At 30.0% G+C, this 19,100-nt stretch overlaps 1 protein-coding gene across 4 annotated transcripts in view; it reads left to right on the top strand.

Moving 5' to 3' along the window:
* The first annotated feature begins 871 nt into the window (after positions 1 to 871).
* The window catches only part of ano6 (anoctamin 6), a 33,050-nt gene continuing 14,821 nt past the window's right edge, over positions 872 to 19,100 (top strand). For 3 of the 4 annotated variants that reach the window (XR_015942158.1, XM_087247753.2, XM_088649929.1), the window contains exons 1-9: positions 872 to 1,125; positions 6,488 to 6,546; positions 7,323 to 7,454; positions 9,377 to 9,445; positions 10,193 to 10,477; positions 11,926 to 12,039; positions 14,069 to 14,184; positions 16,316 to 16,450; positions 19,077 to 19,100. The exon at positions 19,077 to 19,100 is cut by the window's right edge and continues 82 nt beyond it. Coding sequence is in view for 3 of the 4 variants with exons in the window: in XM_087247753.2 (XP_087103879.2) it covers positions 1,050 to 1,125; positions 6,488 to 6,546; positions 7,323 to 7,454; positions 9,377 to 9,445; positions 10,193 to 10,477; positions 11,926 to 12,039; positions 14,069 to 14,184; positions 16,316 to 16,450; positions 19,077 to 19,100 (1,010 nt within the window). In the remaining variant the exon portion in view is untranslated. Of the gene's footprint in view, positions 1,126 to 6,487; positions 6,547 to 7,322; positions 7,455 to 9,376; positions 9,450 to 10,192; positions 10,478 to 11,925; positions 12,040 to 14,068; positions 14,185 to 16,315; positions 16,451 to 19,076 lie in introns of all 4 variants that reach the window. The other variant, XM_088649928.1, reaches the window with a different exon arrangement.

Below are 19,100 nucleotides of genomic sequence, written 5' to 3'. Positions count from 1 at the left end.
TAACCACCAGAGGACACCAAAGTACTATTTTATACCGTTTAATAATAGCTACGTAATGTTTTAAACTTTTGCCTATATTTTTAATATCCTAATTGATGATTTTATTATTGTTAATATAATATTTTACATACGGCAACTATAATATATTTACTCAAACATGTCCTCTCTTCTAGTAGCCTAAAGCTACTGATTTTCTGCACTTTAATTCGATTAGCATACAAATGGATTTTATTAAATATTATTAATATAATCACAGTTGGACCGTGGTATTCATATAGATTATACGTGAATAATATTAACACAACTTATATTAGACAACACTGAACAACAACCTACATTATTAAAAATGTATTTTGTAAAATTGTGATATTGTGCTGGCATGCTAGCATGCTTGTGTTACAGTTAACGTTACAGGGACCGGCCATCCTCTAGCTTGCCACAAAGATGATGTCACCCGCGGAAAATGTTAGTAAACTAGCTAGTAAAAAGTTGGTGTTGATTTAAAACTGAGATATGTACATTTAATAACTGTTTGAACAACACAAAAACGCATCTTTCTGCGCGTCCGTCAATCAAATCTCTCCGTGGGAAGATATAAAACGTAACACTATTTCCTATTGCGCGAATAACGTTTGCTACGTAATAAAGTTGTGTATTTTATCAAACAGTATTCAGTTTTGCTAATGATGTAGCCACAAAGCTGCATTAGCTAGTGGCTGATAAGATATAATGATTTCTTTCGACCAATATTGCAAGTTAATGTGTGCATAAATCTGTTGTCAGACACAAAGTTCTGATATAAAAACGGAAACTCGAGATCATAAAGTGCGTCTGCAAGTCTTCACCCCTAAAACCGTTTCCGACCCCACCTACTATTCGCCTCCGGCAAGTTCAGACTGGTGGGACAAACTTTTGTTTGTTGCCATTGTTGCTCGTATCACGTCCTGGCATCCTTCGGAGTGTTTCTGCGCGCGTTCGGGGCACTACAAATTGTTTATTTTGCATGTTAGTTTGATTTCTGCAGTGTTTTGTGGAGTTGACTTCACATCATGAGTGAAACTGAAGACAATGACATTCTTGAGGACTCGGATACAGATGGAGGAGACGTTGAGATGGCTGATATGAGTGAGTTTTAACGTCTATAAATCATTTCATGGCTTTATTTAAGGATTAAACTCTTTAATAATTCAGAAAAACTCGACCGTAACCCTTTGTTTTGTTTGTTTGTTTGTTTGTTTTGTATGTTTGTTGTTGGAGCAGGTGTTGATATGTTACAGTAGTATACTCTGCATTCATTTCTTTATTAGTATTTTGTCTTTCTTATTTAGTTCTACAAATATCCCAAAATCAAGATATTTGTACTTGAGCAGCAACATTATTGCAAAATATATTTTTTTTATTGAAGAGAGAATCTAAATTAAATGAGTTTATTCTTCAAACATAACAGATATGTCAGTGTGTTAAGTTTAACCCCTTTTTAAGTAAGTTTATTTTTCTACTCCACTGTTTCTTTTAAGCACAAGCTCACTTTAGAGTATTTATTTTCAGAAATAAAAACGTAATATATCAAGTAATTATGCTAATCAAGTAATTATTTCTTAATTTAAGAATGTGAAAGGCTTAGTGGAAATATATAAACCTGGAAAAAACGTTTTTAGATATGTAAGTTATGTGTTTCCAGAGAATACATGTAAGAGTGAAATTTCCCATTTGCCTGTCAGATTCAATACAATACAGCACTACATAACCTGAAAGACACGTTTCTCACACCCATCTTCTGAATAAACATCAAATCTCTGCCCTCATGCATGTATTTATGTGTGTTTATTTTTTAATAAATCAGTTATGTCAATTCTCACATTTGATTCAGCTTAATGTTTACTGTACAAATTGCAGAAGCATGCTTCAAACTATATTTAAATAAATTAATTAAGACTATGTTTCTTTATTTAACCACATAAAAACCCATTGAGATCAAGATCTCATTTACAAGGGTGACCTGGCCAAGAGGTCTGCAACACACGATTAATAATAAAATAAAAAATAAATAAATAAAATGTAATAATATTGATAATAAATAGAAAATTAATATAATATAAAAATACAGTTCAGTTTTCCAGCTTTACCACATTTCAATTAACTAAAAACACATGCATTGAGAAATGGACTGTTGTTATTTGTGTTATTTTGTGTTGTTAAGACAATTATTTTAGTAACTGCTTTTATTTAGGGCTGGGCGATTTGGTCTAAAATCAAAACTTCGATTAATTGAACATTTTAACTCGATTACGATTAACAAACAATTCTTTTATTTGTTTATTTATTTATTTTTTACCCTCATACTTCATGAACAAGTTTTGTACTGTAGAAATGCTCACTTTGAATGAAGGGTACATTATGTGATTTTAAAATAGTTGAAGGAAACACACACTATCTACTATCTATGATCATTTATTGAACATCAAGGTTGAACACCTGAAATTAGACACCTGTTGCCTAAAACCAACAGTCGCATTTTTCTTATAAAAAAAAGTGAAAATGAGTACCCTGCACTTTTGTAACCAAAATAAATAAATATTTTTAATGTTTTTCATATTAAAAGTCATAGTCACAAGGGTCATGTGACTCCACACGCGGTAGGAAAGTGATTGACCTGGAAAATTTGGATCAATTATAGGCTCTCAATGTCGATTACGATTATTTTTTTTATTAAATGCCCAGCCCTACTTTTAATTGTATTGCTATTTTAATGTAAGAACTGCATAGAGATCGTGTAAACAATATTAAAAGTATTTAATGCTAAGTTATCTCAGTTTCCACATTTATAAATATGTTGCATTTTGCTGTAACTATACCACAAACATGCTACAGACAATATTAATATTTGTTATTAGGGGTAAATTATGACAATTTCAACTTGCATTTATTTGCTTTAGTGTAAAAATACTCTTAAAAACTTTTAATAGAATATATTAATGCTAAATTGTTTTTAGTGATGGTGCATTTTTTGTTTGAACTGCATACACATTCTACAAAGCATATTAAAGGTTATTAGTGATCAATTATATCAGTTCCTACATTTAACTACATTGAGTTTTACTTTAAGAGCATTTAAATATGACACAATTATTAATATTTGTTATTAATGCTGCATTATGCTAGTTATTACTTTCAGTTTGGTTGTATTTTACTGTTAAAACATCTTAACACTCATTAAAACTTTAAAATAAAATATATTAATGCTAAAATGTTTAGTGCATTTTAACTGCATACACATTCTACAAACAATATTACAGGTTATCAGTGATAAACTATATCAGTTTCTACATTTAAATACATTGAGGTTTACTTTTTGGAGCATTTAAATATGACACAAATATTATTATTTCTTATTAAAGCTAAATTATGCCAGTTAATACTTTCAGTTGGGTTGTATTTTCCTGTAATAACATCTTAATACTCATCAAAACTTTAAATATAATTTATTAAGGTTAAATTATGTTTTTAGTAATGGTGCATTTTAACTGCATACACATTCTACAAACAATATTAAAGGTTATTAGTGCTCAATTATATCAGTTCCTACATTTAAATACATTGCATATTAATTTATGAGCATTTAAATATGACACAATTATAAATATTTTTTATTAGTGCTAAATTATGCCAGTTCTTACTTTCAGTTTGGTCACATTTTACTGTAATAACATCTTAATAGTCATAAAAATATTGTATGACCAGCATTTACTGCTACAAATATTATTTATAAACAAATATATCAGTTCTTGCATGTAAATAAATTGAGTTTTACTTGAAGAACTGCATAATAAACATGCTACAATTAACAAAAATTGAACGTTAGTCAATGTATGACTGTTCATTAACCCAAATGTTTAATGTTATTGTTGCATTTCACTGTATAGAGCTGTATAAACATTCCACAAGCAATATTAAATGTAAAAATTATGCTAAATTATGTCAGTTCCCAACTTCCCGTAATTGAATGCTAAATCAAATATATTTGAATTATATTACACATATGGTAGCGGGTTCATTCCGCTGTGGCGACCCCTGATTAACAAAGGGACTAAGCTGAAGAGAAAATGAATGACTGAATTGCACATATGGTGTCAAGTTAATAGCTCAGAACACACACATTTAGACACATTTCATATGCATCTCCTTTATATTGATTGTCTGCTTTATCAGCCCTGCAGGTCTGTTGTATTCATCAGCTGGAGTGTTTTTAGGATAATTCTGCGTTCTTTATAAAGTCAGTCAGATTTTCCTCTTCTTGAGATGGGTTTTCCTTGCGCAGGCTGTTTTCAGGCTGTTGCTATAGTCTTTTTCCACTTGGGCAACATCTGACTTGGATTAATGTTTTCCCGTGATGCTTTGCTCAGTGGGTTTGCTTTGGTTGGGCTTTCCCTTCACTGTGAGTAAACATTAAATCAGAGAATCACAAAGACTGTTGGAGGGTAGTGATGTTTGAGGCTTTATGACTGTCGAGTTGGTTATGTAAAGCATGCAAATGTGTTACTAATAAGGGCTGCAAGATACTGGAAAAAAAACTGGCATTGCAATATACAGTCTAGCCGGATGTTATTCATACCCCTGGCTGACTTAAATTCTGACTTAGTTACTTATATTTTATTTTTTTACCTGAAATGGCACATGCTTTTACCTAAAGATAATAAAATGATGTACAAGAGGCTTTATTGTAATATATATATATATATATATATATATATATTTATATATATATATATATATATATATATATATATATATATATATATATATAATTTATTTATTTATTTTTTGTTATTTATTTATTTTTCTCAGCATTTATTGACATTTGAATGAAAACTTTGGATCAGAATTTGCCAGGGGTATTAATTAATTTGTGCTTGACTGCATGTTGTGATATTAATGTAACGTAAAATGCTATTTTAAATTCGTAATTTTACAATGTGATCATTTTAATGTAATGAAAATGTAATCAAATGTATGATAACACCATATAGTCTTCATCATTGTAATAAAAATGCAACAAATCCTTGTTAAAACTACACATTTTATGATTTCTATGTGCCCAAATGGTTTAAATATGCTTGAAATCTTTCATTGTAAAAAATGTTATGATCAATTAGTCATGACAAAATATGTTTTAGCTAATTGTATCTTATTAAACTAAGTTAATCATGTCCTAACTTAATTGTATAAGTTATGCAAGCTGTTTTAAGTGGGTTTAATATAATATTAGTTCAAATGATTTATATGATTATTTTGATTCAGCTTAAAAGTTTAAGGCAATAGCTTATGGAACTTATACAACCATTGACCTTAGAAAAATATGATTTACTGTAAGAGGCTGTACTGATATGTTTTTTTTTTACTTGACAACCTGTTTTAGATCACATAAAGAAGATGCACTCTTCGGTTATTTTACAAGAGTAGACATTTTCCTTATTTCTTATTATTTTATTAATATTATTATTTATTTGTATTTAATTTTAGGCTTATATAATATATATATATATATATATATATATATATATATATATATATATATATATATATATATATATATATATATATATATATATATATATATATATAAGAGATGCTATTTACACAATATAGAAACAAAGTATGGTAGACACTTTCCACTCAGTGCTAATAGAAAGCATATGCTATTTACACTTTGTGTTACACTCAGTGTTACTAAAAGTATGATACACTTTACACTAAGACTTGCTATATAGACAATTTTAATAAGTGGCTTATGCCATTCATAGTTAAAAGATGGTATTTTATATATATATATATATATATATATATATATATATATATATATATATATATATATATATATATATATATATATATATATATATATATATAGTTCATGAATTTTTATAGAAACTATATGGATATGTGTGCAATGGCTTTTGTTTATTTGTTGTCTAAAAAAAAAAAAAAAAAAGTGAAAAGCTATTTGCATGTTTCATATCTAACATGTTCAATAAAAACACTTTTGAGAAATAAAAAGTAAGGCAACCAGTATATTTTTTTACCATGTAGAGCAGGGGTCAGCATCCCTGTTCCTGTTGATCTACCTTCCTGCAGCTTTCAGTTGTAACTCATATCAAACACACCTGCTTGTAATTATCAAATGCTGTTCAGGTCCTAATTAATTGGTTCATGTGTGCTTGATCAGGGATGGAGCTAAACTTGGCAGGAAGGGTGATCTCCAGAAACACTGAGCACCCCTGGTTTAGAGAGTCACATACCTTATAAATACCTTTGTTCACTCTGTCAGGGTTAAACACTGTCCTGGTTAGTTGTAATCATAGCTTAACATTGCATTTGCACATGATCATTGTTGGCAAGGGCTCCCACTGCATATTTGATCACAGTAAGTTGTGCTTCACAGTTGTATGTTTTCTTTTGTTGTAATATTTTGTGTTTTTTTTCTTCTCAGTCGACTCTAAGACGGTGCAAACATGCAGAACTATGCCAAAAGGTTCAGATGTGCCAATAGTGGGTTTGTTTCTTTTCTGTACACCTTGATAAATGTTTAAATAAAATGCATTACATTTGTTAATCTAAGTAATTTATTAGCTTCGGTAAGTTAATTAGAAAACACGGTGGCTCAGCGGTTAGCACTGTCACCTCATAGCAAGAAGGTCACTGGTTTGTGTCCCGACTGGGCCAGTTGACATTTAAATGTGTAGTTTGCAAGTTCTCACCGTGTTGGGGTGGGTTTCCTCAGGTTGCACCGGTTTCCCCTACAGTCCAAACAATTGCGCTATAGGGGAGCTGATGAACTAAACTGGTAAAAGTGTATGAGTGTTTGTGTAAATGAGTGTGTATGGATGTTTCCCAGTATTGGGTTGCAGCTGGAAGGGCATCCGCTGTGTAAAACATTTGCTGGCATTTATTTATCATAGTTAACCATTTACTAATGTATAATTAAAATGCAAATTCATGCTTGTTAACATTAAATGCACAGAGAGTTAGCATGAACTAACTGCTGTATTTTCATTAACTAATGTTAACAAACATGAACAAATACTGTAATAAATGTATTGTTAATTGTTTATGTTAGTAAATACATTAACTAACATTAATGCAACCTTATTGTAAAGTGTTGCTAAAGTACAATAATACAAACACAATCAATTGCATTCTAAAATAAAAACCAAAAAATAAAATCCAATGACAATAAAATATATAGAATTTTCTATAATGTGTTTAATAAATTGTTCTCAGCTCTTTTATTGCGTTTTTATGAGTTCAGTGTGTTGTGTTTGCAGGTGGATTTCAATGGGAACCAGGACTTTCTGTTTTTCAATGACGGAAAGCGAAGGATCGACTTTGTTTTGGTGTATGAATATGAAGAGTCTAAAAATGGATCCAATAAAAAAGCCTCAGTTATAAGAAGAAAAGTAAGTGGAGGTTTAATTTTTAATTAATAAACTAAAGGAGTGACAGATGAAAACTAATGATATCTCTAAAGCATAGGTCCCAATCTCAACTGCAGGAGGTTTTGCTCCAACCCTTATCAAACAGCTGATCCAAGAATACTATTGTCTAGTAGACCTTGATAAGTTGGATCTGCTCGATTAGTTGGATCAGCTGTGTTTGATTAGGGTTGAAGCAGGCTGTGGCCCTCCTGGAAGTGAGTTTGAGAACTATGATCTAAACTATAATGAAATTGAATGAAATCCAGATAGATTTTTTATATAAATAAAAATAACGCTGTAATGTCTTCTAATATTGTTGTAGTTTATCTTCTTTTCAATTGATTTATGTTTAGCAAAAATACTTTTAACTTCTTACCAAGTTTAATGCCCAAATGAGTAAGTAATTAGAAAGTGACCTCTATATATATTAAAAATAAAATTACACAATTAATTAATCATAATACTGTAATTACACATTACAAACATACATGTTAATGTCAAATAAATATGTAAAAAGATAAATAAAAAAATATACTGATACTCCAATATTTAATAATAATGATATATATATACATATATATATATATATATATATATATATATATATATATATATATATATATATATATATATATATTTATATATAACTATAAAAATACCTCTAATCTGTAATTATATAATTAATAAAATCCTGATTGATTTTAATATAAAAGTAAGATCTTTTTAATGTCTTTTAATATTGCTATTATTTTTCTATTCTTTACAGTATGTATTTGGTTATGAAAACTGCTTTTCATTTCTTGCCGACTTAAATCCCTAAATTAATAAACAATTAGAAATATGGTCATTTAGAGAAACTTAATAATTTTATTTAAAGTGGCCTCTTTTATATATTAAAAATAAAATACAAAATTAATTAATCACAATAATGTAATTACACATTACAAAAATATATGTTAATGTCAAATAAATATGTAAAAAAAAATCCTGATGCTTCTATATATAATAGTTATTATATATAGAAACTATAATAATACCTCTAAACTGTAATGATATAGTGAATAAAATCCAGATTGACTTTAATATAAAAGTAACACAGATTTCTTTTCTTTACCATAAAGATTTGGTTAACAAAAATTCTACTTTTCATTTCTTGCCAATTTTAATGCTTGAATTATTAAATAATTAGAAATATTATAATAACAAAATAATCACAATAATGTAATTACACATTACAGAAATAAAAATGTCAAAAAAAGTTTAAAATATACTGATACCTCTATATATGATGATAATAATAATGATATATAAAAACTAAAATACTACCTCTTAGCTCTTTTCTATAATGATAAGGTGAATAAAATCCAGATTGAGTAACACTGATTTGTAATGACTTCCAACATTGCTATTATTTCTGTTCTTTACAATAAATGTTTAGTTAGCAAAAGTATTTTTCATTATTGCAAACTTTAATCCTTAAATAGTTTAATTATTAGGAATATTACAATTACTAAATTAATCACAATAATGTAGCACATTACAGAAATACAAAAAGTTTAATAAACTTATATAAATGATAATAATAATGATATAAAACTGCAATAATACATAGAATATAATTAAGTCAGATTGATTTTAATATAAAAGAAACATAGATTTTTTTTTATGTCTTATTTTAATTTCTTGCCAACATTAATCTCTAAAGTAAAAATAAAAAGCCTGACTGGCTTACATGTTTTCTTGTGAATTTGGAGTGAGGAAAATTGACCCACATTATTCTCAGTTCCTTTATCACTAAATCTCACGTGTAACACAATCCCAGATGCTTTCTTTATCTACACAGATCATGCATGCTTCAAAGCCATCAGGTTTTATCTGCAAACGTTATCTCTTTCATTCTCCAGAAAAGGCGAAGAGAGTTTTTCGAAGGAAGCCTGATGAATAAGGGATTGCATCTGGAAATGACACAATCCGTAAGTGGTTTGAAACACTTCCCATAAAGAGGTTTCTCCGCTCAGAAACATGAGACTTTGAGTTCCTGTTTCTTCAGTTTTCTGCAGTGTATACAAGTTTCATCACCATTACGTATGAATTATACATATGCTGATGTACAACAATTCAATATATCAGGAAAATGAACGCATACGATATTAATATTGTCATGATCTCTGTTGGTAAACTATGACTTGTAGCAGTAAAATAAAAAGCAGATTCAGCTCGTGCAGTCCTACATTTAGAAATAACACACTGTCCTCTGGTTGCCCAGAATAATGCCAATGCTCCTAATATGGCAGTAAAACAAATAGAAGTGGGTTTTTTTACCCTAACTTGCCTATTTAACCTAATTAACCTAGTATAGTTAATACTGGTGTCTTGAAAAATATCTAGTCAAATATTACGTGCTGTCATCATGGCAAAGAGAAAAGAAATGAGTTATTACAACTATTATTTTTAGTAATGTGTTGAAAAAATCTCTCCGTTAAACAGAAATTGGGAGATAAAATGTAACAGGAGGGCTAATAAATCTGACATTGACTGTAGATATATGAATGCATTAAAATGTTTCAGTTGGTATCGGCAAAATCATAGGAGGGATTTCTTTTAAAGGAGTCTTGTTTGAGCTTGTTGGCCTGATGAGCAGGAACTCTATTGTTATTTTCTGCACAATACACTTCATTTCCTATGAAACTGATGGGGGTTTCCTCTTGTTTCTTTCACAGGTAGTGGATGAGAAGCTTTTCTTTGTGAAATTGCACATGCCGTTTGATGTTCTGTGTGCAAATGCTGAAGTCCTGCATATTAAACTGCCCATCAAATGCAATGACCTCCGTACACAATCCTCCAAGCACAACTGCTGCACTAAACCATTCTACCCTAATGAGGACGTGATTGGCAAAGAGCCGGACTACTTCACGGCGCCCTTCAGGAAAGATCTGCTCAACCGTTTTCAGCTGAAGGAAAGAGAGGGCAGGGAGTTATTTACACCGACCATGAGGAGCAGAATGGTGGGTGTAGTAGAGTATTGTTTTAGATGCTCAATAGTACAGTAAATCATGATGAACTTGCATGAGATTGTTATCATGGGTGCTTTAAAGCACCTTGAAAATGTAATTTAATTTAATCTATTTACAGTGTTTACTTTGATAGCACATGATGTTAATCTTAAAGTGAAAAATACTTGCAATTTTTTGTTTTGGTTATTTTTAATTTAAAATCTGGACTCAGGCTGGAATGAAACCCGCCCCCTACTCAATATTCAGTAAGATATATGTTATCCTACTGAAATTAAACTCCGCCCCCTACTCAATATTCATTTTCAGTGGGAAATGCATCATCATATTTAAATAAAACCCCGCCCCTGCTCAATATTTAGTTTCAGTGGGAAATGCATCATCATACTTAAATAAAACCCCGCCCATACTCAATATTTAGTTTCAGTTGCAAATACATCATCATACTAAAATGAAACCCCGCCCCCTACTCAATGTTCAGTTTCAGTAAGAAATGTATTTTCATGCTGGGATAAACCCCGCCCCCTACTTAATATTCAGTTTCAGTGGGAAATACATCATACTGAAATAAAACTCCACCCCCTACTCAATATTCTGTTTTAGTTGCTAATACATCATCATGCTGGAATTAAACCCCACCCCCTACTCAATATTCAGTTTCAGTTGGAAATGCATCATCATACTGGAATAAAACTCTGCCCCCTACTCAATATTCAGTAAGAAATACGTCATCATACTAAAATTAAACTCCACCCCTACTCAATATTCAATTTTAGTTTGAAATCTGTCATCATACTGAGATAAACCCCGCCCCTACTCTATATTTATGTTTTAGTTGAAAATACATCATCATACTGAGATGAACCCCGCCCCCTACTCAATATTCATGTTTTAGTTGAAAATACATCATCATACTGGGATAAACTCCGCCCTTACTCAATATTCATTTCTGGTTTTCAAACGCATCATCATACTGAAATTAAACCCCGCCCCTACTCAATATTTATGTTTCACTTGAAAATACATCATTATTCTGAAATAAAACCCCGCCCCCTACTCATGCAGAGGATATTGATTGCTAATGCGCAGACCATTTATTAGTCAAATGTTCATCACAAAATGTACAATTAGGCTCCATTTGTTAACAATAGTTAATTTAACTGAACTAATGTTAATGCTTGATGCATTAGCTGATGTTCACTAATGAGGCTTGATTGTAAAGTGTTTCCTGTAGCACTTTATGCTGCTTTTTGAAATGAAATAGCAGTTATATACAATAAAGCACTACACGAAATTGTTGGTTTACTATCATTATACCTACTAAAGTAACCTTCTTGTGCAGTTTAGGCCAATATCATTATAATACAGTATATTGTGGTAAATGCTTCAGCAAGTATGTTAAAAATCTGATACCTGTGGCTTCCTGATATGCATTTTTGCAGGTGTATTATATCCTCAGCCGAGCAGAGTATGATATAAAAGGAGAAAATAAGAAGTTTGGGATCACAAAGCTGCTTGCTGGAGGCGTCTATAAGGCTGCGTATCCATTACATGACGTGAGTAACTTCAGTGTGTGTGTGTGTGTGTGTGTGTGTGTGTGTGTGTGTGTGTGTGTGTGTGTGTGTGTGTGTGTATAACGTAAAAATGCCATCATGCATAATTAATTAGAGCCATGTTATTATCATTTACTAAAGCAGGAAAGACTAAAGCTAAACTTGCTACGAACTAATTTAAGTTTATGCTGGAATTACTAACTCGAAAAAACTGAAATTAAAGATTTAAGCATAAATAATAATGAACATTTTGACATTTACATATTTTATATGTCTGTATGTTTTTTTCCTTTGTCTATATTTCTGTAATGCGTTTTTATTTAACTTCTAATCATGCCATGTTAAGCTAAAGGGGAAAAAGACAAGCAAATATTATGAGAAAGTATTTTTTGGCAAGTGCTTAATTTATTTTATTTTAAAAGTGATGCAAATGTCATTGTTTTATTTAATTCAGCTATCTAATATTACAGCAAATGTTTCATACATGTTATTATATAGTAATTTTTTATTTATTTTGTTGGAAAGCTGGAATGACTAAAGCTAAACAAATAATTTGAATGTTGCCTTGTCTACTAATTAAAATAAAACAAAAACTTAAGTAAAAGATTTAAAAACATGTAAAATAAAATATAGAATGTAAATAATATTAATCTATATATATATATATATATATATATATATATATATATATATATATATATATATATATATATATATATATATATTAATATATTACTCTCGTAATAAGTCAGGGTACAGCGTTGTTGAGGATCCAAATGCAGTTTATTAAGAAAATTGTCAAGTAGGCAAAGGTCAAAACAGATAATTCAAAAGCGTAGTGAGAATACAGGCGAATGGTCGAGACAGGCGGCAAAACAACATAAACAGTAAAACAAAGCAAAGGCCAAAACATTTGCTCACTGACAGATCACAAGACTCAGCAATGATGCGTGTGTGCGGTGTTTATGTTCCATCTGACTATTAACACCTTCAGCTGTGTGTGTTTGCAATCAAGGGGAATCTGGGCCCGGTGTGTGGGTGAAATGCTAGATTGCTAGTGATCGTGACAACTCTAATTGATGTATAGTAATATATTAGTAAAATATAATAAATATATATTTGAGATTAATTTTATTTACATTCTGAACGTTATTATTAAATGTCATTTAAATAGACAAATGGTCTATTCGATGTGTTGTGACATGTATTTATTGTGAATATACTTTTTTTTTTTTTTATTGTAACTTTGTCCTATGCTGCCTGTCTTGACCAGGACTCCCTGGTGGAAGAGTGATTGTATCTCAATGGGAAATTCCTGGTCAAACAATTAAATAAAAAATATATATATTCACTAATTTCCATAAAATCATATTGCTAAATGCTGCCAAAAATTTGAAAAGTTTTTGCAGAGTTTTTGCAGAGTTGCTATTTAAATTCAGATTGGGATAAATAAAATAATAAATGTTCTTTTCTTGATTATTGTTTACTGCAGATAACTCTTTATTATATTATATTTGTTGCTTGTGTAATGCTTAATTTGACAAATTAACTTTTACTTTAAAATTTCTATAAATAAATTTGTAGAACATATTAAGAAACATTAAAGGTTATTGTTATTAAAAAGATTTATGCACATTAATTCTAAATAACATTCTTTTCAAGAATTTTGAAGTGTTCCAAAAATATCAAAGGTTTTGCATTAAAAGATGAAACACTTTGGAATTCTAAATATTCTAAAATAAATTCAAACAAGAACAAAATGGCAGTTGGTAGAATTCTATTCTCTAGAATGTTGTTGTGAATGTGAAGCCAGAACTGTTGATGGAAATGCTGTGCAGTGTTATTGTGGTTGTTGCTGTAATTTGCAGGTGGTGGAAAAAGATGAACTCTTGACGTTTCTCTTTCACTCAGACGTTAAAACCACCAAAGATATCATCCAACCTGTTGTTTTAGATATGAGATCTGGATGTGGCTTTTGCAGTAGATGTGTGAGAACTAAACAGTTTTTGCTGGTGTTTTTGTGGTGCAACAGTGCAGGTTTAATGTGAAGTCTAAAGAGGAGGACTGTCCCAATGAGCGTTATCTGCTGTACAGCGAGTGGGCGCATCCTAAAAACTTCTACAAGATGCAGCCGCTGGACCTGATCAGGTGTGTTGTCTACATATAAAAACACATGCATCACACAGTTGAAGTTAGAATTATTAGTCCTCTTGAATTATTAACCCCCTTGAATATTTTCCCCATTTTCTGTTTAACAGAGAGATTATTTTCAACACATTTCTAAGCATGCGTTTTAATAACTCATTTCTAATAGCTGATTTATTTTATCTTTGCCATGATGACAGTAAATAATATTTGACTAGATATTCTTTAAGACACTAGTATTCAGCTTAAAGTCACATTTAAAGGCTTAACTTTAACTTTTAATTAATTAGGGTAAAGTTAAGATAATTAGACAAGTCATTGTATAACAGTGGTTTGTTCTGAAGACAATGGAAAATATATTGCTTAAAGGGACTAATAACATTGACCTTAAAATGTGTTTTTTTTTTTATTAAAAACATCTTTAATTCTAGCCGAAATAAAACAAATAAGACTTTCTGCAGACGAAAAAATATTATAGAAAATACTGTAAAAATTTCTTTAATCTGTTCAACATGATTTGGAAAACGACAATTCTTATAATAATTATTCTTAGTTGTTTTTTTATAATCATATAGACGAATTTAATTAATAAAGACGTTTAAAGAAATATATATTTTTATATGTCTGTAAATTTTACTGTTGATGTTATTTTCATATATCTGCTTATTTTAGATTTTATTTTTAATCATGTCAGTATGTCATGTTTAGTCAGGGGTGTCCAAACTCTGACCTTGAGGTCCAGTGTCCTGCAGATTTTAGCTTTAACCTGCCTCAACACACCTGCAAGATGTTTCTAGAGAGTCTAGTAAAGCTGAGGTCACACTGCACTTTTCTCCCTAAAGACTTTCGGAAACGCAAGCTCATGCCACAAGTTTCGCAGTTTACTGCGTTGGAAAGTTCAAGCTTGGTGAACTTTGACCTATAGAATCGCATCACATGATTGCATGAGAGCAATCAAAGATCAAAACATGACCTCCCTGGACAGAAATGTAAAATATGGAGCAATCGCTCGCTTTTTTAAATGTCTAATCATCTTGTTTAATCCCGGCCCTTTTCGCAGCACCATACTACAGAATTTGACAAAGGCTGTTTCTCAATATGCGTTCTTTAATGGTCTTGCGTCCTCGTGTTCTCGTGTAACGTCATCATCAGCTGCCAAAGTTGAGTTACAATACTCAAGACCGCAAGAACAGAGGACGAGTGAAACTTCCCGGATGTGATCTTGATATCGAGGATGCATCGATGCAGACTTAAGCACCGAACTCGCGCTTGAAGTCCCAGAAGTCATTGCAACCGGATGTGGGAAACACAGCATTTCATATAGATTTATTATTAAAGTTCAGAGATATAAATGATTTGCCTCAGGAGTTTCCCTAAATGAAACGGTGAATATAAACATCACCATGGACATCTTAATAAAGGATTAAACACATTAAGGGTGTTTGTTTGCTGCAATTCAAATTAAAATCTGTTTTATTTATATTGTGCCACGCATATTTAAAATGTTTTTATGCACAGTATATATTTTGAAAAGGGGAAAAACAATAAATGGTTGTATGAACGCTGTAATGTTTAAATCATTTTCCATTTAAAGCACGTGAAGGTCATTTGACCATCCGGAAGAATGCAGCATCTCATTTCTCACCGGACGCTTTCTCTGATCTCAAGGTCTCCTGAGTTTGTTCTTCCGAAGACACCTGGGAAGACCGATCTATAAAAGAACACAAGTCCGTTCTCTGCGTTCTTGGAATTGAGAAACAGCCAAGCTCAAACTCTAGTGTGTTCGCAGCTTAAGGCCTTGATTAGCTAGCTCAGGTGTCACTGATTGTGGTTGGAACTTTGCAGGTGTGTTGGAGGTTTGGACAGCTCTGTGTTAAGCTAATAGAAAATAGGAACTTTTTGGCAAAGCAGTTGGAATAAAACAAGGTTCATATTGATTTTATTTTTCGTCAAAAGATAATTGTCATTATTTAACTCAGTTTAGCTATAGCTGTCTAATAATACAGCAAATATTTTACTAAATATCAGTAATATTTTTACCTTTTTAACTCATTGCTTCCTTGTTAGAGTAAAAGCATCCACTGATGGCATAAATATGAAAACATTTTAGTTGACTGTTCATCTGTGCTTTCAGGAAGTATTTCGGTGAGAAAATCGGCATTTATTTCGCCTGGTTGGGTTTCTACACGTTCATGTTGAGCCTTGCTGCTGCGTTCGGACTCGGCTGTTTCATATACGGGTACAGAAGCAGAGAGAGCAGCACATGGAGGTACAACAATACACAATGCTGAAAAGCTCTGATAACATTCAGAATATATGTTTACAAAAGCACAGTTTGTCTAGTGCCTTCTTTTGGATCTGAAACCGACTATTTGCTCATACATCAGTAACAACTTGTAAAACTATTTGAACTATGAAGCATGTTTATGTGATTGCGTTTTCTCAGTCGTAATTCAGAGTTTTGTGATAGATTCAGTATGGCGCAGGTTTCATTTTTTACATCAAATTGTTTAAATAGCAAATTACTATTTTTCTATTATTATTTTATTTGCTATTATTTCTGTTATTATATTATATAGTATTATATTATTTTATTATATTATATAGTATTAATATCTATTATTATTTCTATTATTATTATTATTTTCTATTTCTATTATAATTATATTATTATTCTATGATGCTATATATTATTAATATATAATATTATTATTTTCTATTATTATTGTATTATTATTATTATTAATATTATTATATTAAATATTATTAATATCTATTATTATTTCTATTATTATTATTATTATTTTTCTATTTCTATTATAATTATATTATTATTATTCTATGATTTTATATATTATTAATATCTATTATTTTTTTCTATTATTGTATTATTATTATTATTATTATATTATATATTATTAATATCTATTATTATTTATATTATTATTATTATTATTATTATTATTATTATTATTATTTTCTATTGTTTCTTTTATTATTTATATTATTATTATTATTTTCTATTTCAATAATTATTATTATATTATTTGTTATTATATTATTATGTTATATATTATTAAAATCTATTATTATTTCTATTATTGTTATTTTCTATTTCTATTATTATTATTATTATTTTCTATTTCTATTATTATATTATATATTATTATAATATATTATTAAAATCTATTATTATTTCTATTATTATTATTATTTTCTATTTCTATTATTATTATATTATGTTATGTATTATTAATATCTATTATTATTTTTTCTATTATTGTATTATTATTATTATTAATATCTATTATTATTTCTATTTTTATTATTATTTTCTATTATTTCTATTATTATTATTATTTTCTATTATTTCTATTATTATTATTATTTTCTATTATTTCTATTATTATTATTATTTTCTATTATTTCTATCATTATTGTAGTGCTATAGACACTTACAGAACATTTTGGCAAGCATATACAAATCCTACACATTTTACTTGTGCATACAAAATTAATTGAATATTTCCTTCTATGATTATTGAATGTGAGTATTTACATACAGATAAATATAAAGAGCAAATTCCTTTGTGCACTTATGGGCATGCTGGTCTGAAATTGAAGAGTGTGAAGGCTCGTTACTATTTTGAGGCAACTTAAATAGATCAACTAAAAGCTGGCCTGAAGTCAATGACACAGGATTTTATTTGTTATTTAAAGAGTGTAATAGTGTTATGCACTAATGTGGGTACAAAATACACGTACACATTGCTTATTACACACACATGGATGCACAGCACTACACATATAGCTGGTAATGTGAAAAATGAAGGGATTATAATGTAAAACAATATCTTATTGTCTACACCACAAGTGTCAAATCCAGTTCCTGGAGGGCCGCAGCTCTGCATAGTTTAGTTCCAACCCTTCTTCAACACACTTACCTGTAGGTTTCAAACAAGCCTGAAGGACTTAATTAGTCTGATCAGGTGTGATTATTTAGGGTTAAAGCTAAACTGTGCAGAGCTGCGGCCCTCCAGGAACTGGATTTGACACTTGTGTTCTACACAAATACAACAACCATGATACTCCTCCAGCATGTCTTTCACCTCTGAGGGCTTTGGTGGAATTCGGCTCTTTTGTATTCAGCATATTAATGACATTTTTCATGTGTTTAATGTTGTTATTGGTAGTAGTATTTATTTTATGCATATTTATATATGCTTTTTTTCATTTTATGATTAGATTTGTCCACTTCTGTCCGGTTTTAGAGACGTATGCGTTATATTTGGATATAACATGGATATGTTTGGGTTTTTTGACCACACTTATTGCTCTATTATTGTTCATTTATTAATTATCTGGAAATTAGAACTGAATTTAGGAGTCATTTTGAAACAAATATTTGCACAAAAACCTACACATTAAATATGAAATGCATGTAATCACCATTAATCCACATACAGTTTTACAGTTTTAAGCAAAAATAATATCACTAGTGTACTTTTTCTCACCATTAAAACTGGCCAAAGAAGCTTGCATGGTGTTAAACACAAACAAACAAACTAACCAAATGTTATAACATGTGCCCTATTGTTAATGTTATTTTTAATGATGATTTTTACTTAGAGATGCTTTAAAGGAGATGTTTTTAAATGCGAGTCCTTCTATCAAAAGTTTTAAATTCCTAATTTATATATTATTTAGTGCTGTTGATTTCTTTTTATCGTTATTAACCTTTTTTATAGAAAAGTGATGTTTGTATATTTATAAATGTGCATATATAAAATGTCTGTAAATTTGATCTGTTTTTGCCATGACATAGCCAGAGAAGCTGATAACGCAATGAACTCAAAAGCATGTGTGTGACTGATTATGACTGTGTGTTTGTCCAGCAAAGAGGTGTGTGACCCTGATAT

The sequence above is a fragment of the Danio rerio genome, chromosome 4 (assembly GCF_052040795.2).
Source record: "Danio rerio strain M-AB ecotype USA chromosome 4, GRCz13ab, whole genome shotgun sequence".
In the NCBI taxonomy this organism is placed as follows: domain Eukaryota; kingdom Metazoa; phylum Chordata; class Actinopteri; order Cypriniformes; family Danionidae; genus Danio; species Danio rerio.
The sequence above is the reverse complement of the archived record's forward strand: the minus strand, read 5'-3'. Positions and strand labels throughout refer to the sequence as shown.